Source organism: Chrysemys picta, chromosome 20 (genome assembly GCF_011386835.1).
Source record: "Chrysemys picta bellii isolate R12L10 chromosome 20, ASM1138683v2, whole genome shotgun sequence".
Classification (NCBI taxonomy): domain Eukaryota; kingdom Metazoa; phylum Chordata; order Testudines; family Emydidae; genus Chrysemys; species Chrysemys picta.
The window spans coordinates 12,228,787-12,248,581 of NC_088810.1; the positions used below are offsets into that span (position 1 = coordinate 12,228,787).

At 54.7% G+C, this 19,795-nt stretch overlaps 1 protein-coding gene across 1 annotated transcript; it reads right to left on the reverse strand.

The window, feature by feature from the left end:
• Positions 1-7,959: 7,959 nt before the first annotated feature.
• Positions 7,960-11,245, reverse strand: LOC101947824 (zinc finger protein 397-like). Its single transcript, XM_005311539.1, has 4 exons — positions 10,961-11,245; positions 10,664-10,765; positions 10,179-10,233; positions 7,960-8,786 (listed from the first exon to the last, which is right to left on the reverse strand). Exons 1-4 carry the CDS (start codon positions 11,243-11,245, stop codon positions 7,960-7,962), a joined length of 1,269 nt encoding a protein of 422 aa, XP_005311596.1.
• Positions 11,246-19,795: the final 8,550 nt, after the last annotated feature.

The window sequence follows — 19,795 nt, forward strand, 5'->3', positions numbered from 1 at the left end:
CTTCTGCAGCAGAGCTACACCCAGTCCTTTCCCGAGGTATCCTGCCTGATGCGATTTCAGGACGGTGGCATCTGTTATCATTTGTTTTTCTGTTCTGTGATGGTCTCTGTATCTCTGTTGGCTCTCTCTGGGAGCTGTGACTGCTGGCTCAGATCAGATCACCTGTTCCTCTTGTGTGGTCCTTGTATGACCTGGGTGCCACTGCACCCCTCACAGTTTTGGTAGTCCACTTGGGGTGTCTCCCTACTGGCTGGACGCTCACAGCAGTGCCTGCCTCCAGGGCTGCTAGATCCTTGTCTGACCTGTTGTAGTCTAGTGCCTGCTTTCTCTGATGGCCATCTTTCTTCAGTATCCCCATCCTTCTGGCACCAACATTGGTCTCCCCTCATTGATAGCAGATTTTTGGGCCTTTGTTCCATCAGTGCCTGGACTGGATTGAACTGTTTGGCACCACTGTGATGTGGTACTCTTGTGTGCCAAAAATGCTAACTAGGGTCTGAATCAGAAGAAACAGCCGATTCACCTTACCATCACTCCGTGGGTGTGTGGTGGGCAAACTCCCATTTACATGCCAATTTCTTGAATTCTTCTGAAGCAAATTGGGTCAGCTGTCAATGAATACAGTATCCAGAAAGCCATATCTCACAAAGTAGCCCCTCAGTTTGCCAGTCAGTTTGTTTCTTGTATCAAGCATTGCATCAGGGCATTCAGCTCAGAAAAATATTTACAGTTTTCACTGTAATCAAGTCCTGGAGTGGAAGGTAAGTCTGTGCCCACCTTTTCCCATGGTTGGGTGGGCAGCTCATGTGGTAACAGTCTTTCTGCTGGCGGTTATCACATAACAGGCCTGTCACCCCTTCTCTCCAGGAGTGGAATTGTGTATTCATTCCCAGTCAGTTAACTCACCCTTGAGCCTATCTAAAAAGCTGTCAGTGCCCATGTGTGAGGCAGGTAGCTTTTGCATGACATCCTTATGACAGGAGGCAGGGACAACAGCTCCTCAAAATATGGTTCCATCCTGCATGCTCAGGTCACCTTTAATTTGGAAATGGGGTTTTATGCCTATGAGTGCTTGGCTTTTGTCTTCTTCCCACGCTGCTAGGATCGCTCTCTGGACTGTCAGTAGCCAGGTGGCCTTTTCTGTAGCGTCTTTGATTTCCATCAGCTTCGCTGTTGAAATTGGCAGACAGCAGCATGTTAATGGATTCAATGTCCTGAGCCCCTTCCCCCAACTGGCTGATGCAGGGTATATTTGCCTTGCTGTGGGTTTCAGCCAACACCAGTTGTTATCGTGGACAATATCCAGGGCTTAAATTCTCATAGAGTATTTCCAGGAGGGCCCCCTCCACCCCTCAAAATGCTATGAAAACTCCAGGGGGGTTGAAAATATTTACTGGAGTTCTGCTCTGGGCAGCTCCGGCTGAAATTAAGCCCTGATGATATCCGCTGTCTATCTGGTAGTGCTGGAGGTGCATCAACATGTGCTGCTATCCTCTTGGAGTGCTAAGAAGGCGCTTTGCCTTGATTGTCTCTCGGGGTTTGTGGTCTATTACTAGGTGGCTGTAGATGCACTGATGGAATTGCTCCACTACAGCACCAAATATCCTCGTCAGAAGCTCATTTTCTAGTTGGGTGCGCCCCAGCCCAGTCTTTGTCAGGGCTTTGCTGTCATCACTGACTGGCTGCTCCTGCAAAAGAGCCCCCCCTTCCCCAATGCATCCCACTGAAGTGTCACTGGCTCTCCTGGCTGGTGATGCTTCAGGACAGGGGCATCCTTTATCACTTGTTTGGCACGTCAAATGCTTCCTGGTGGGGACAGCCAACATCCTGCCTTGTGAGCTAACATCTGGGTTCAGCTCCTGCAGCCAGGTGTGGACATTGTACCATTCCTATGAAGTGCTTGTGACATTGGGCCAGAAAGGGTTAAGCAACTAGCAGGTTAAATTACCAAAATTCAACCTTTAAAGACATATTAGAAAAGTATGTCAATAATATGATAATTACAACCATTCCTTATAATTAGCTAACAAAGCCATGTTAGATAGAGTAGAGCTTTGAAATGCAGACCTGTATTATTAGCGTATTAGAGAAATACAAATTGTACTTGTTTACTTATACCTTGTTAGATGTTAACCATGTAACCAGATGGTTCCTGTCTCTTACTGTATTCTATTGATTCAGAGATCAATTTGCACCAGCTGGCCCCTTGTCATTACACCATACGCTGCTAGGGCCACCACCACCTACAGTATGAAATTATTTCAAAATTATTCTATTCGAATTTCCAGAAGTGATTTTATACATTCGGTCTTTTGTGTCCCCACTAAAGCGCGTGAATTCAGCGGAGTGCGTCCACAGTACTGAGGCTAGCATCGAATGTCAGAGCGGTGCACTATGGGTAACTATCCCACATTTCCCGCAGTCCCATCCGCCCATTGGAATTCTGGGTTAAGCTCCCAGAGCATGACGGGGCAAAAACATTTTCGCGGGTGCTTCTGGGTGTGTGTCATCAGTGGCTCCTCCCTCTGTGAAAGCTATGGCAATCGTTTCGCGCCTTTTTGGTGTACAGACTCCATACTGCTTTCAGCAGACAGTGCACCGCTTCTCTCCTGGTACCATGAATCCACCTCGCATTTCCTCTCATCTTTCTATGTAATCTCTATAAGTATCTACTCTTTCTCTTCCTCATCGACCGCTTCCGCTGCCAACCCTGCTTGGCCATTTGAACTGAGCAGCACAGCTTCCGCCGCCAGCTCTATAGATAAGATTGATAACAGCACGTCTCCTCACTCTCGCATGCTCAAACCCCCTCACACACATGCTTGTGTGTTGGTAGGCAGCTGCTGTATTTTCAACAGTTTTGATCTATTATCACTTAGGGCTTGTCTATACTTATGCGCTGGTTCGGTGGCAGGCAATCGAACTTCTGGGTTCGATTTATCGCGTCTTGTCTGAATGCGATAAATCGAACCCAGAAGTGCTCCCCGTCGACTCCGGTAATCCTGCTCGGCGCGAGGAGTACGCAGAGTCGACGGGGGAGCCTGCCTGCCGCGTCTGGACCGCGGTAAGTTCGAACTAAGGTACGTTGACTTCAGCTACGTTATTCACGTAGCTGAAGTTGCGTACCTTAGTTTCAATTGGGGGGTTAGTGTAGACCAGGCCTTACACTGCAGAAGTGGGAACGCTGCAGCATCTTTAGCTGGACACCAAAACTGTTAGCATACTATTGTGATAATAATGCCAATCTTTAGACCAGGGTTAAAAAAACCCAGCAGATTAAATTCTTTTTCTGGCAACTAGCAAATCCATAAAAAAGTCCAGGCCGGTCAAATACCAGCCAGGTGGTAACCCTACCCCAGGTTGACAAAATGTCTTATGGAAATGCCAATTTGGGGAAACCAAACCTTTTGTTGGGAAGGATTCTCAGGTCTAGGATGAAAGAAGAACAGGAGTACTTGTGGCACCTTAGAGACTAACAAATTTATTAGAGCATAAGCTTTCGTGGACTACAGCCCACTTCTTCGGATGCATAGGATGGAATTTCTGATCAAACCCAGAGAGACTCCAGCATAAGCCCTCAGTCAGGCTGATGATTTCAGCTATTTAAATCTGAAATTTCAGAGTATTGTAATTGTAGGGGTCCTAACCAAAAAAGGAGTTGAATCATAGAATACAAAGGTTGGAAGGGACCTCAGGAGGTCATCTAGTCCAACCCCTTGCTCAAAGCAGGACTACTCCCCCGATTCCTAAATGGCCCCCTCAAGGATTGAACTCCAATCCCTGGGTTTAGCAGGCCAATGCTCAAACCACTGAGCTATCCCTCACCCCTGGGAGGCTCACAAAGTTATTGTAGCAGGGATTGTGGTATTGCTACCCTTACTTCTGAGCTGCTGATGGCGGCAGCGGCGGCGCCTTCATTGCTGATGTCATAACTATAAAGGGAAGGGTAACAGCCCTCCTGTGTACAGTACTATAAAATCCCTCCTGGCCAGAGACTCCAAAATCCTTTTACCTGTAAAGGGTTAAGAAGCTCAGATAACCTGGTTGACACCTGACCCAAAGGACCAATAAGGGGACAAGATACTTTCAAATCTTGGTGGGGGGAAGGCTTTTGTTTGTGCTCTTTGTTTTGGTGGTTGTTCGCTCTTGGGACTGAGAGGGACCAGACATCCACCCATGCTCTCTAAATCTTTCTGAACAAGTCTCTCATATTTCAAACTTGTAAGTAAACAGCCAGGCAAGGCATGTTAGTTTTATCTTTGTTTTCTCAACTTGTAAATGTACCTTTTACTAGGGTTACCATAATCCAGCAAGCAAAAAAGAGGATGGGAGGAGCCCCACCCCTGTCCTGCCCTAGCCCCGCCCCTGCCCCTCCCACTTCCCCCCCTCAGAACCCCCAACCCTCCTCCCACTCCTTGTCCCCTGACTGCCCCCTCCTGGGACCCCTGCCCCTAACTGCCCCCCAGGACTCCACCCCCTACCTAAGCCTCCCTGCCTCTTGTCCCCTGACTGCCCCCTCCTGAGACCCTCCCCCCATCCTAACTGGCCCCCTAGGACTCTACCCCCTACCTGTACCCTGACTGCCCCAACCCTTATCCACACCCCCACCCCCAGACAAACCCCTGGGACTCCCACGCCCCATCCAAACACTCCCCACCCCCTGACAGCCCCCCCACAGAACTCCCGACCCATCTAAACCCCTCTGCTCCCTGTCCCCTGACTGCTCCGATCCCTCTCCCCACCCCTGCCCCCTGACAGCCCCCCCAGAACTCCCACCCCCCCCGCTCCTTGTCCCCTGACTGCCCCCTCCTGGGACCCCTGCTCCTAACTGCCCTCCACAACCCCACCCCCTACCTAAGCCTCCCTGTGCCTTGTCCCCTAACTGCCCCCTCCTAAGACCCCCCCCCAAATGCCCCCCAGGACCCTACCCCCTACCTGTACCCTGACTGCCCAAAACCTTCTCCACACCCCCAGAAAGCCCCCCACGAACTCCCGACCCCCCCGTCTCTTGACTGCCGCATCCAAAACCTCCCTGCCCCTTCTCCGACCCCCTGGCCCCCTTGTTGTTGGCCTTTCTTCACCTAATGTCTCGGTGAACTTGCTCAAGAACTGCCTGAGCCGCTGGGCAGCAGCGGGGGAGGAGCTCCAGACTGCCGGAGCCGAGCTGCGATGCAGGGAGGGAGGGAGAGAGGGAGGAGGAGGAGCCCTCTCTGGCTGAGTGTCGGAGCCCCATGTAAGTGACACCGTCCGGCCGGCAGCACTGTTAGCCGCGCGTGCTCTGCATGGGGGGGAAGTCCGGACATTTACAAATTCCCCCCGGACGCTATTTTTAGCTTAAAAAGCCGGACATGTCTGGGGGAATCCGGACGAATGGTAACCCTACCTTTTACTAGGGTGTTTACCTCTGTTTGCTGTAACTTTGAACCTAAGGCTAGAGGGGGTTCCTCTGGGCTCTTTAAGTTTGATTACCCTGTAAAGTTATTTTCCATCCTGATTTTACAGAGATGATTTTTACCTTTTTCTTTAATTAAAAGCCTTCTTTTTAAGAACCTGATTGATTTTTCCTTGTTTTTAGATCCAAGGGGGTTGGATCTTGATCCACCAGGAGTTGGTGGGAGAAAGGAGTGAGGATGGTTAATTTCTCCTTGTTTTAAGATCCAAGGGGTTTGGATCTGTATTCACCAGGGAATTGGTGAAGAGTCTCTCAAGGCTACCCAGGGAAGGGAATTAGCTTTGGGAGTGGTGGCAGCGGACCAGAGCTAAGCTGGTAGTTAAGCTTAGAGGTTTTCATGCAGGCCCCCACATCTGTACCCTAAAGTTCAGAGTAGGGAAGGAGCCTTGACAGCTGAGCATCTGGAGAGTGGCGGCGGCTGGTTGGGAACCCAGCTCTGAAGGCAGAGCTGCTGCCAGCAGCAGCGCAGAAGTAAGGATGGCATGGTATGGTATAGCCACTCTTACTTCTGTGCTGCTGCCTGCAGAGCTGGGCCCTCAGTCAGCAGTCGCCACTCTCCAGCCACCCAACTTTGAAGGCAGCAGCACAGAAGTAAGTGTGGCCTGGTATGGTATTGCTACCTTACTTCTGTGCTGCTGCTGGCAGGGTGCTGCCTTTAGAGCTGGGCGCCTGGCCAACAGCCACTGCTCTCCGGCCACCCAGCTCTGAAGGCAGCACAGAAGTAAGGGTTGCAATACTGCTACCCCCAACAAAATAACCTTGCAATACCCCCACAACTCCCTTTTCAGTCAGGACCCCCCCACTTTGAGAAATTCTGGTCTCCTTTGTGAAATCTGTATAGTATAGGGTAAAAGCACAGAAAACACCAGATTTCATGGGGGAGAGACCAGATTTCATGGTCCGTGATGTGTTTTTCATGGCCACAAATTTGGTAAGGCCCGATGTATAGCACAGCCCCAGTGGGGACTCTGGTCACTGTGCTGCAGTGTCAAATCTCTTTGCCTCTGGCCCAATGGCCAGGGCCAGCTCTAGGTTTTTTGCCGCCCCAAGCAAAAGAAATTTTGGCTGCCCCCCACCCCAGCCCTGGGCTCCCCCCTCCCCCACTCCTTGCTGCCCCAGCCCTGGGCTCTCCCCCCCAACCTGCACCCTCCTGCTGTCCCAGCCCTGGGTCACTGATAACTCGCTCCCAGGGCAGGTCATTCAGCAGGAATTTTGGATATGCACAGAACACAGACAGGATTGGTTCCCATATGGTTACAGAAGTACAGTAAAGTGGAACAATTTTCAGCTTGTGTGATTGGAGGATGTCTGGATGCATATTATAAGACTGTCCTACATAAATGAGGAAAAGTTGAGGTGCCTTTATTATTCTTTTGTTCCACTCTTTGTTTCTATAGGGAATTTGCCAATGCAATCACTGTCTTCCTTTTAAACAAATGAAACTAAAAAAAAAAAAAAAAAAAGCAATGGCTGTTGAAAATAGCAATTCCAGCCTAAATCACTGGGAAGCATTGCTTGCTCAATTTTATCCTACTTTTTCTACAGCAAGTTACAGTGGATCAGTATATTTGATTTGGGAGAAATGAAGTAACAGCTGCCCAAATTGAGCTTGAGCTCTCCTGAATTTTGAGGGTGTTCAAATCTGGAAGGCAGGTGCTAGATTCCCTTTCTGAATATTAGCTATATCTGGAAAGGAAAAGTCAATTTCTGTTTCCATGGCTCAGAAGTGGAAATCCTCCTACGTGCTGTATCTAAAGCTGCCCAGGTCCTCTAGCAGAGCCTCCCCTCCGTTACTTTTCATTTTAAAGTCTAGTGGAATCCACGTACTTCCCTTGCCCATATGACAGATCACCTCAACACACCACTCCTTCTCCGGCCCAACCCCCCTGGGTCCTCCGCCTCAGTCATGGAGTCCAAAGCTCAATAGCCCTGGGTCCAGACCCTTCCTTATGACCCCCTTGCTCACAGCCAGACAATTATCACTGCCCAAAGGAATGGCCACCCTACCTGGATCCCTGGGGCACTGTCTGGGGGACCCCTCCACCAAGGGGATGCCTGGTGCAATAGCCAGGGGGCCCATCCTCCATGTAAATGACTGGCACTAGGTCCCTCCCTCACATGGATCTCTGGTGCACCCCTCCCCCATGTGGATGCCTGGCAGGCTGCCCTGGGGGGTCCGTCCCCAACATGGTTCCCTGGTGCGCTGGCCCCTGTCTCGCATGGGTCTCTGGCACGCTGCCTCAGGCACCCCCCCTCCCCAACATGGGTATCTGGCATGCTAGCCCCTGTTCCACCTGGGTCCCTGGCGTGCTGCCCCAGGGGCCCCCTCCCCACACGGATCTCTAGTGCGCTGGCCCCTATCCTGCATGGGTCTCTGGCGCGCTGCCCCGGGGGCCCTACCACACATGGGTCCCTGGCATGCTGCCCCAGGGGCCCCCTCCCCCACACAGATCCCTGGTGCGCTGGCCCCTATCCTGCATGGGTCCATGGCGTGCTGCCCCAGGGCCCTACCCCCCATGAAGTCTCTGGTGGACCACGAGGTAGGAGCTGCGGCTGAAGCAGCAGCCGCACTGGGTGCACTGGTAGGGGCGCTCGCCCATGTGGGTGCGCTGGTGCTGGAAGAGGGTGGAGTGGGCACCGAAGCTCTTCCCACAGGCATGGCACTTGTAGGGGCGCTTGCCAGTGTGGATGCGGTGGTGGGTGATGAGGGTGGCATTCTGCGAGAAGCTCTTCCCGCACTCGGTGCAGCGGTAGGGCCGCTCCCCGGTGTGGGTGCGCAGGTGCTGGATGAGGTTGGAGCTGCCGCTGAACTGCTTGCCGCACTCCTCACGTGGGTAGGGCTTCTTGCCCGTGTGCACCCACTGGTGCTTGTGCAGGTCCGAGCTCTCAATGACACACTTGCCGCACTCCCCACACGGGTGAGGCCGCTCGCCCGTGTGGATCCTCTGATGCCGGATCAGCGCCGAGCTCTCGACGAAGCTCTTCGCACACACTGGGCACTGAAAAGCTTGTCCCTCCTCACCTGTGCCCTGTGGCTGGGCATGGCGCGAGTGCCGGGCAAGGCCAGCACGCCACCCCAGCCTCTCCCACTGCTGCAGGATCTGCTGCACAATGAAGTCCTGCAGCTTCTTGACACCTCCTCTCCCATGGCGTCTCTTCCCAGGGTGGGCTCTTGGCAGCTGCTTCGGCCGGTACTGGCCCTTGCAGGCCCCACGCAGGGGAGGGATCCCTTTGGGTTCTGCTGGTGCCAGCCCAGACAGATTGGCCTTCTTGGGAGCCTGCTCCTGATGATTGTCCTCCTTCACTTCCTCCTCAGTCTTGATCCCGTCAGCTGCTAGAAGAAAGAAATCCAGCCATGATGCCCCCTCTGGACGACGGGCATAATAACCCTCTCCCCCTCTGCTTCACTGTCCGCTTATAGTGTGAGCTCTTTGGGGCAAGGATGGACCCTCTCTGTGTGTCTGGGCAGCGCCTGGCACAACGGGGCCCTGATCTCAGCTGAGGTAGGGACGGACCCTCGCTGTGTGTCTGGGCAGTGCCTGGCACAACAGGGCCCTTATCTCAGCTGAGGTAGGGACAGACCCTCTCTGTGTGTCTGAGCAGCGCCTGGCACAACGGGGCCCTGATCTTAGCTGGGGCAGGGACTGTCTTTGGCTGTGTGTCTGGGCAGCACCCAGCAGAATGGTTAGGGTCTCTGTGCCACCATAATACAACATACAAATAATGCTTAATATTCAGCCAGTTGATTGATTCCCTGTGCATGGTGATGGGGCACCTGGCAAAGGAACCTGCCTAAGCGTGTCACTAATAAACCGAGACATCTTGTTTCTAGCCAAGCTGATGAAGCCTCCAGCAAACGCCAGGGATGGCTGAGCTTGTGGACAGGACCTGGCCTGGCACTCAGGAGAGCAACGCTGGCTTCCTGCCTCTGCAACATTCTCCCAGCGTGACCGTGGGCTCCCCAAGTGGCCAAAGGGGTGATGATCCCTGCTATGTGTGCAGGCCGGGAGACTCTCTATGTCACACCCCAGCCAGCAGGGCCCAGAGACTGGCTGGGGTCTCTAGGCACTAGCTCACTACTAACCATTGGTCAGTCTCTGTGCTCAGGAGCGGGGTTCCCAGGCCTTGCTGGGCCTGTAGCCCCCTAGCTGAGTCCTCCCCTTGTGAGGTGTGGGGTGGAGATGGGAACTGGCCCCAGCCCCTTCAGGGTTTGCTCTCCCTGGCCCTGGCAGCCCAGGCTCTCTGGCTCTTGACCTATCTGCAGAGCAGGCTGACGGGGAGGGGATGTACCCACTCCCAAATTGCACGTCCTTAAAATAAAAGCCAGTGATGTCACCTCCCTCCATCCCCAAACCACCCCATGCCCCATGCTCTGCACCTGCCTAGCGACAACCAAGCCCATCACAGGACAGAGCCCAGCTTGGTGCCAGGGGCCAAAGGGGCTGGATTTGGTTCCCAGTTCCCATGCACTGGCCAAGCACCAAGGCAGGGGATGCCCCGTGCTGGCATCACAGCAGCTCCACTCCATTTTCTGACGAGGCAGAAGGGCACATGGGAGAGCTCAGTGTCCCACTGGCCTTGCCCACACCACGCCTGCTCTGCCCGCTGCGGTCCCAGCCTTTCCGACCATCACAGCTAGTCACAGAGCAGGTCTCGCTCACTGCTCACCTCCACAGCCACCACTAGGGGTCTCCATCTCTTCAGGGATGGAGGATCCGGGACAAGCGTCTCAGCCCCTCCTTCCAGCCAGAAGACAGCATCTGGGCCATGGGTGGAAAATCCTGTTCGAGGAAAGAGAGCAGGGGAACTCACAATGTGCCACTGAGAGCTGGTCCCACAGCTGGACACACCCCACAGGGCAGGGCAGGCGGCGGCCCCACAGGGCAGGACAGGAAATTCCCCACAGGCAGGGCAGACCCCGCAGGGCAGGACAGGACAAACCCCACAGGGCAAAGCAGGAAATTCCCCACTGGGCAGGGCAGACCCCGCAGGATGGGACAGCCCCTGCTGGGCAGGGCAGACCCAACAGGGCAGGGCAGGCCCCACAGGGCAGGATGGTGCACTGCAGTCCATAACTCCAGCTGTGCCAGGAACATCGTCACCCAGCCCCAGTGCCAGAGCCGGCTTCCTCCCTTCTCCAGGGACAGGACGAGGACCCAGGTTCCTCCCTCCCCCAACATCGCAGACAGAACAGGGATTGTGACTCCTCACCAGTGTGTCGTGAACTGCCAGCGTGGCGTTCCTCTGCTTGTCCTCCTTCCCGGGCATCTCTTCAGAGGTACACACGACCTCCGCCTTCAAGGTCACTGGGGCCTGGAACAACACGCAACCCTCACTCAGCACCCGCTGCTCCTGGGACCATCTCCCACCCGCTGCCTCCAGGGACCATCTCCTGCCCTGCAGCCGGTCTGGCAGGACCATCCCCAACTCAGCATCCGGTGCCCCGGGACAATGCCCTCCCTGGTTTGTCTTTGCCTCCCCACCTACATTCCCCCCAGACCAGGATACCTGGGGCGGCCACCCAGGCTCCTGGGGAACAAGCTGGAAATCCTCTGCCAGGGCCACGGCCTCCTGGCCACTCTCCGGGCCATGCTCCCGCACCCAGCTCTGCATTTCCTCAGGCAGGAGGCTCAGGAACTGTTCAAGAACCAGCAGCTCCAGCACCTGCTCCTTGGTGCGGGTCTCTGGCTGCAGCCAGCGACGGGAAAGTTCCCAAAGGTGGCCGTAAACCTCCCGTGGCCCCTCTGCCTCCCGATAGTGGAAGCCCCTGAAGCACTGGCGCTGCGTCTCCATGTCGTGGCGGCACAGGACAGTTCCCTTCACTTTGGCACCATCACCAGCTTCCCTGGCCTCCAGGGTGACGTGGGCCTGTTGGTCTTCCCCACCGAGGGGGTGTGTGTCTCAGGCTCCCCCCGGCGCACTGGGCTCCCCTGGCAGGTGTCAGTCACTCGTTTGGTGGTGGCGAGATCGGGCTCAGTCTCCCCCCCTTCCCCATCTCCCCGTGGGGCTGTGGAGGGCAGGGGGCCCGGCAGCCCCTCCCCATGAAGCTCTGGCTTCTCCTGCAAACATAGCTGATTCACCATCTGTTGCAGTCCCTGACACCTGCTGAGTTCATCATTCACCCAGGCCTGCCTCGAGGGAGGGTGGTTCCCCACTGACTGTGGCTCCTCCCTCAGGACAGGCCTGGTTGGCTGGTCTTGCTCCTCCATCTTCAGCTGCTCGGGCAGAGATGCTCCCTGCTCTGTGCGCATCTTCTATCCTGGGCTTGGCTGGAAATCCAGCCCTGGCCTGTGCTCCAGCTCCCTCGGCCCTGTACAGCGGATGATGTCTAGCTCCGCTCCTGAACCTCCGTCCCTAGCACTGACGGGTGTGAGAGGCTGTGGCAGGGGGTCTCCATGCCACGCCACTCTGGCAGACAGCCTGCAGACAAACCAGTCCACAATTTTTTTTGCAGCCAGGCTGAGGTAAGCCCCTCACCCCAAGTGCCAGGCCCTTCCCAAAGTCAGAGGGGGAGACAGCCCCTGCCCTGGGGGGTACCAGAAGAAAGGCAAAGGATAGTATTTGTGGGAGAGGGATGACGTGATAATCAGCATGCACCATGCCCATTCCAAGCAGATCTCAAGGCACTGGGGGTCTGAGCTAGCGGGACGAGGAAGGAGGGTGGTGGCTGGTTCTCCACAGAGGGAGCAAAGGGACGTTCACCAGGCTGCGGGAGCAGAGACTGTATGGTCAAGGCAATGGAGTGGGAGTTCAGGGCTGGACAGGGCAGCGACAGTGGGGGTGTCTGGTGGGGAGGCGGAAGTGGGACAGGGAGCCCACGGAGGGTCCCATCAACAAGCGGGCAGGGGGCCCCTACGATGCATCAACCCCGCCTCCCCCCAGGGCCAGCGTTTCCCGAAGGGGAAGGACGCCTTTGAACCCCAGTAATCAGGCTTGGCTGAGTCAGGCGGGCGGAGCGCCAGCCAGAGCCAGCCGCCGGGGGCAGGGCGCGCAACCCTGGCACATCCCACAGCACCCGGGACCCAGGGCTGCCCTGCAGGGCCAGGTTTGGCACACGGCTCCTTGGCCCAGCTGCCCCTGCAGGGGGCAAGTCCCGTCGCGCTGCGGCGGAGCTCCTGGAGAGATGCGCGCCAGAACCTCTATGCCTCCGGACCCTGCGTCCCCAGCCGGGCACTTCCCCTCCCAGGCTCCAGCTGCTGTGCTCCTCCCCTGACTCAGACTTCGGCTCTGTTTAAGAGCCAAGCTGCCCGAGCCAGCGCTACTGGCTTCGGGCAGCCCCCGTGCCTCCGGACCCCAGCAGCCGGAGCAGAGCAGCTGGAGCCCGGGAAGGGAAGTGCCCGGCCGGCGGCTTGGTGTCTGGAGGCACGGGGGCTGCCCGAAGCCGGTAGCGCTGGCTCAGGCAGCTTGGCTCTTAAACAGAGCCGAAGTCTGAGTCAGGGGAGGAGCAGAGTAGCCGCGGGAGAGGAAGTGCCCGTCCAGTATTTTTCCCGGACATGTTCGGCTTTTTGGCAATTCCCCGAGGACGGGGGTTTAATTGCCGAAAAGCCGGACATGTCCGGGAAAAACTGGACGTATGGTAACCCTAGGGGTGTGACTCATCCCCCTCTGGGTCTGTGGGCGGCCAATCCGCCCCACTACGTCTCCGGGGCCACCTGACATGGGGAATAAGCGGGGTGACGGGAGACGTGAGCTCGGGCCTGTGATCAGGGCTGAACAACAAACAGTTACGGAGCCCCAGCCCCTGGTTGGGGTGGGGCAGCAAAGAGTCTCTGGCTCAGGCCTGTACTCAGGCTAGGCAGCAAACAGTCGGGCCTCCTAGCTCTGGTGGGGGGCCGACAAGCGCAGGCGTCTTGCCTAAGGGAGCGGGAGGTTGCCACCCATGGCTTGGGGTGGCGGGGGGACGCAGGCGCACCCACTCCACTGTGTCCGGGCCCAGGGCCCTAACAGTGGCAGAGCAGTCTGCCTCTGGGTCAGCAGGGATCCTGACCGCAACGTGCTGACTCACTCGCTGGCAGCGTTGCAGCCAGACAGGGGTTGGCTACCCCTGGGCCACTTCCCAGGTCCCCCTCAGGGTGTACCTGGCTCTGGAGAGGGTCGTTCTGGTCACTGGGGAAGAAGGCCTCTGTCAGCGCTTGCAGCGCCTCCCTGCTTGGGTCTGTAAATGGCCCTGGCCAGTCCTCGGCTCCCTTGGGGTCTGCAGCAGCCTCCAAGCTCGGAGCTCACAGGAGGTGTCTGCCTCCCAGCTGAGTTCTCCAGCCCGCCTTTTGTACTTCCGCTCTCCTGTATGTGCCAACTACAGGGGCTTGCTGCCCACCAAAGGCCTGGCAAGGAGGGGACGCTCTGGATGGGGTAGTCCAGAGCACTCAGCGTCAGCCTAGCTCTGCTCCCATGGCGGGCGGGAGGGAAGACACCGTTCTGTTGACCTGAGTGGGAGCAGAAGGAGGCCAGTGCTGAGCACATCTGCATAGGCCACCCAGTGTCTGAGAAATGCCACGAGCCCCCCAGGACTCGTGGCCTGTACCCGTAGTGCTGGGCAGCTCGCCAGCCCTGGAGACTGGAATTCCAGGTACCCGGTCCAGACCACACCCCCCACCGACAAGCCTCATGCGAAGGTGCAAATCCTGGAACAGCCCCAGCTGAAAGCACAATGCTGCTTAATCATGGGAATAAGGGGCAGCCTTGTAATGTACAATCAAAGGGGAAGCACATTCCCCTAAACTATATATGCTGCACCCCTTCTGCGGGGCAGTAACTCGTAGCACACCCTCTGGCGTACCCCTGCTATTGTTTGTAGCTGGGGGCGTTAGCCTCTTAGAAGAAATGTGGAGTCATATTGGTTTCTTGTCTTCAAAATCTGCCTCCTAGTGATTGCATGTGATTGTGCTTTCAGGGGGCAACACAGGCGAAAGGACAGCACAAATCAAGAGGTTCTTTTGGGTGAGGTTACCATGTAAGTTGGGAAGACAGGGAACAAATGCCTCCATGCAGGGGCAGTGAGTGACAGTAACTGTGACACTGGGAGAGTTTAACTGTGTCTTTCTATTGTGGGAAGCAGGTAACAGGGCAGAACAGCGAGGGCACAGGAGACCAATTCACTCCCAAGAGTCTCCTCAGCATTGGCACCAGTGCCGGGGGGAGGCTGTAGCTTAGTAACTCGGGGAGAAATGCAGAGAGGAGCCCAAGGTGGATGTAACCTCTCCCCGACCTCCTCTCTCTCCATCCCCCTTTCTGGCCCTGAAACCATCCAAGACTTGACAGGCCATTGGCTGCCTTCACCTACCCACTGCACAAGAAGGGGGTTGAATTCAGGGAGCGGCTCCAGGCCCTGGCCTTATTGGGAGGGACAGTTCAGTGCAGGTAGCCTTCAGGGCTTTTACAGCAATGGCGCCTCCTGCAGAACGATGGTGAAACTAACCAGTGGGGAGATGATGATGCAAGTTACAAGTCTGAGCTGCCTCCCTGGAACGGCTGTGGGCACTGCATGTACCCCTAGCGTGGCACTCAGGGGCCCTGTTCCCTTACCTGCTGTCTGTGCAGCCCCTGCTCATGCAGAGCTCTCCTGTGTGGCTGGGCGCAGGGAAATCCGCCCTAACGGACACTGGAGACAATTGAGCTCAGTTGCTGCAGCCCTGTTCCTGCGTAATTCACGCTACTTTGTCTCTGCCAGGCTCTTTTCTCCCCCACGACCACCCTTGTCCTTTCCCAGCCGTACAGGCCGTGCAGCTCCGTTCGCAGCACTGGCTGTGGTATCCTCCTGGAGTTGGGACTCACTCTGCCCCATCTGCTACCATGTGCGCTGCAGGGGCAGGGCTGATTAAGTCTAGCACCCCACGGCTCACCCCTTTCAGACCCCCGATTAGCTGTTAGCACCGTACAGCCAGAGTGCTAGCCCCGTTCCCACTAATCACTGGTGACAGGGCACAGTATCCAGTTCAGAAGCCGACTCCTTTAGCCCCCAAAGCCTTGGGGGAAGCCTGTGGTTCCGAGCGGTCCCATCCCTCGTGCTCCTCAGGACACAGTAGTAACCCCCCTTCTGAGGGCCCTGTTCTGCAGCCCTTATGTTGGGCAGGCCGGGCGCCTGCAGCAGGAGACTTTGCTTGGCAGTGTGCCCCAGCGTAAGGGTTACAGACCTGGGGCCGCACTACTTGGAAGGTGGAGTCTTATGAGCAATGGTGTGTCCCAGCACTGACTCTCTCCCAGGACCCTGTTTCCTTCCTGGTCCTTTACACTCAGCCCTTCCACCTCCCGCTGACCCCCATTTCAGGTACGATCCCCCAGAGAGCACAAGGGTCAGTTTTTTTCTCTGAGCTGACAGCGTCTCCCATCCCACCAAACCCTTCAGCCCTAACAACAAAGTCACTTGCTTTAAGATTCCAAGGCAAAGTTTCTCTCCGGGGAGAGCTGGGTTGCGGGACCCAGGGGAGTAGGACAAATGGCCTTCATCGGTGGCCTCTTCAAAGGCAGTGGGCCAATGGCACTGGGACTGATCCAGAGCGGGGCTCGTTCCACCCCTCCCTGCCATATCCCAAAGTTCCACCCAGCGATTCTTCTGGTGCCCAGCCCTGCAACTCTTAGCTGAATTGTCCCATGCTTCACCCCGTTCGTCCAGGGGCTCCTCCACCTTCCACTACAGCCCTGCTTTACCCTGGGACAATGCCCAGCCTGGGGTGTAGTCTGTCTGCATGATCCTCACCAGGCACTGGCAGGAGCACTGCTTTACATTAAGGTTCTTTTGGTGATGGTCTAACCTTACCCCGTCCTGCATTTCCAGTGTGAACAGCTGTAGATGGAAACCCAGACAGTAGAGATGGAGCAGGACTAATCGTGGTCACTTGGTCTAGCCCTCACCCTGTGTCTATACTGTACAAGTGTTGCTAACAGCAGGTGCATTTTCCTGCCCTGATATGATTTTGGAGATGTTAACGCTTGCTACGGCTTTCTCGCTGTATGGGTTGTGGGATCCATTGGAGCGGTCTGTGTTCTGTGTACAGGACAAGATGTGTATATCTTTTATACCTCGATGTATTACTGTAATTACAATTATTTAATCAATAAAATGAATAAAAGCATTAAAGTACATCAAAAAACATCAAAATGAAACAGAGGATTGCTTTGTACAGGGTGGGGGATTGCATGTGAGTGATGTTCGTCCATCGTTATCGATGAAGACCTCAACAACTCATTCTTTCGATGACCGGGCTCTGTACGTCCGAAGATGACTGATCAGTCCAATTCGGGCGTGGAACGTCCTGTCACATGTCGGGCAGACATGTAATGGCACTGTTGATGATGTACAAGCAGCTCTGGACTTGCGCAGCTCACGCTTTTTTTCAGCCTCAGCAATACGCCTCGCCTCAGAGGTATTACTGCCTGTGTGAATGAGGCTGCGCCATGCTGGACGGTTCAGTGTGAAGGTTTCCCATGTGGCGGTGTTGATCTCCAAGGACTTCAAAGAGGTCTTCAGCGTGTCCTTGAACCGCTTCTTTTGTCCTCCATGGGAGTGCTTTCCCTGAGTGAGTTCTCCGTAGAAGAGCTGTTTAGGAATGCGTTCGTCTGACATTCTCATGACATGTCCGGCCCACCTGGTCTGGGCTCTCATCAGCAATGTGTGAACTGACGGCAGACTGGCTCTAGTAAGGACATCAGTATCAGGCACTTTGTCCTGCCATCTGATTTTTAGAAGCTTTCGCAGACAGGAAATGTGGAAGTGATTGAGCCTTCGTGCATGACTCCGATAGACAGTCCCCGTCTCGCAGGCGTACAGCAGAGTTGGAAGCACCACTGCTCGGTAGACCTTCAGCTTCGTTGGTAGGCTGATCCCTCGACGTTCCCAAACGTTGGAGCGCAATCGGCCAAATGCAGAGCTGGCTTTAGCAATTCTGCAGTTTACTTCATCATCGATTGACACTGCTCGGGAAAGGGTACTGCTCAGGTACATGAAGTGGTCCACTGTCTGAAGTCTCTGTCCATTTACAGTGATGGACGGTTCTGAGTATGGAGCGTGGGGAGCTGGCTGGTGCATTACCTCAGTCTTCTTGATGTTAATGGTGAGATCGAAGTTGTTGCATGCAGTTGAAAACTTGTCCATATTGGCTTGCATTTCTGGCTCTGTACTAGCATTCAGAGCACAATCATTGGCAAAGAGAAAGTCTCGAAGTACAGTTTCCTTCACCTTGGTGATGGCATGCAGTCGCCTCAGATTGAATAGTTTCCCGTCAGTTCTATACTTCATGCCTACTCCTTCAGAGCAGTGTTGAAAGGCATCAGGCAGAGAATATCATGCTGAACAAAGTGGGTGCTAAAACACACCCTTGCTTGACGCCGTTGGTGACTGGGAAGGCCTCAGATGTTTCACCGTCATCCAGGACACGAGCCATCATACCGTGATGAAATTGACGTACCATTCGTATAAATCTGTCTGGACAGCCAAATTTCGACATGATCCTCCACAGGCCCCTGGCGACTGACAGAGTCAAATGCTTTCGTGAGGTCCACAAAAGTTGTGTAGAGTTCAAGATTCTGCTCTTGACATTTCTCCTGTAGCTGCCGCACAGCGAAGATCATGTCAATAGTCCCACGTCCCTTGCAGATAGGGTGACCAGACAGCAAGTGTGAAAAATCGGGACGGGGGTGGGGGGTAATAGGATCCTATATAAGAAAAAGACCCCAAAATCGGGACTGTCCCTATAAAATCAGGACATCTGGTCACCCTACTTGCAGAAGCCACACTGTGATTCTGGCAGTAAGCCCTTCTCCAGGTGAGTGATCAATCGGTTCAACAGAACCCGTGCAAGAACGTTCCCCGCTGTAGAAAGCAGCGAGATTCCAGGGTGATTGTCGCATACCTGGCGATTGCCCTTCCTCTTATAGAGGTGCAAGATGGATGCATTTCTAAATTCTTGTGGAATGGTTCCCTGCTTCCAGAAGGACTGAAACAGCTCAGTGAGTTTCCGCAGCAGCACGGGTCCACCAACTTTGTACACCTCTGCTGGTATGGCATCTGACCCTGGGGCTTTGCCACTTGACAGCTGATTGATAGGTTTCTTCACTTCGTCCTCTTCTGGTGAAGCATCCATGGAGTCATTGACTGCAACCTGGGGCATCTTGTCAATGGCCTCATCACTGATGACTGAGGGGCGATTGAGAATTGCTTCAAAGTGTTCAGCCCATCTCTGGAGAATCTGCGTCTTCTCTGTAAGGAGCACAGTACCATCAGAGTTCAGGAGGGGAAAGCTCCCAAGAAGACGGTGGACCATAGAGTGTGTTGAGGGCTTCATAAAACTGCTTATAGTCGTTCCTGTCCGCATATGCCTGTATTTCATCTGCTTTGACGCTCAGCCACAAGTCCCGCATTTTGTGCAGTTGGTTCTGTACTGTTCTGCAAGTGTTGATAAAGGCGGTCTTCTTTGCCACTGAGGATGGATCGTTTTGATATGCATGATGCAGGCGGTGCTTCTCAGCAAGTAAGGCCTGGATTTCTGCATCATTTTCGTCAAACCAGTCTTGCTGCCTGCATGTGGAGGGCTCCAATATCTTCGATGCAGCTGTATGGACAGTGTTGCGGAATCGCTCCCAGTCTTTCTCAGCGTCATCCTCAATACGAAGATCAGCAAGCTCATTCTCTAGGTCTTCCGCTAGATTTTCAGTGATGTGGCTGTTCTTCAGCTTCGACACGTTGATCCTTTTGAGAGCCTTACAGCCTTGTGGTCGTCTCTTCAGCATGATACGGAGCTTCATTTTGGATACTATGAGCCTATGATCCGTCCAACAGTCAGCGCCACACATAGTTTTTGTAACCCTGACATCTTGTCTGTCCCTTCTCCTGATGATGACATAATCGATCAAATGCCAGTGCTTGGAACGGGGATACATCCACGAAGTCCTGTTACGGGTAGGAAGGCGGAAGACCGTATTGCTGATCAGAAGGTCATGTGCTGCACAAGTTTTCAGCAGTAACAGGCCATTGCTGTTACGCTTTCCCACTCCATTTTTCCCGATGACTCCATCCCAGGCTGCGGCATCGCATCCGACTCTTGCGTTAAAATCGCCAAGCAGAATCAGCTTGTCTGTGCGGTGCACTGACGATAGCAGAGTATCTAATTCTTCGTAGAATTTATCCTTCACATCCTCTGGGTTGGTCATTGTAGGAACATATGCGCTGATCAAAATAGCTTGTTTTCCTTTTTGAAGCGGAAGCTGCATTGTCATGAGCTGCATTCATACCCTTGGGGGAACTGGCAAGTTTCCAAACAAGATGATTCTTGATGGCGAAGCCAACTCCAGATTCGCGACGCTCGTCACTGCTGCGGCCACTCCAGAAGAATGTATAGCCACCGCCTGACT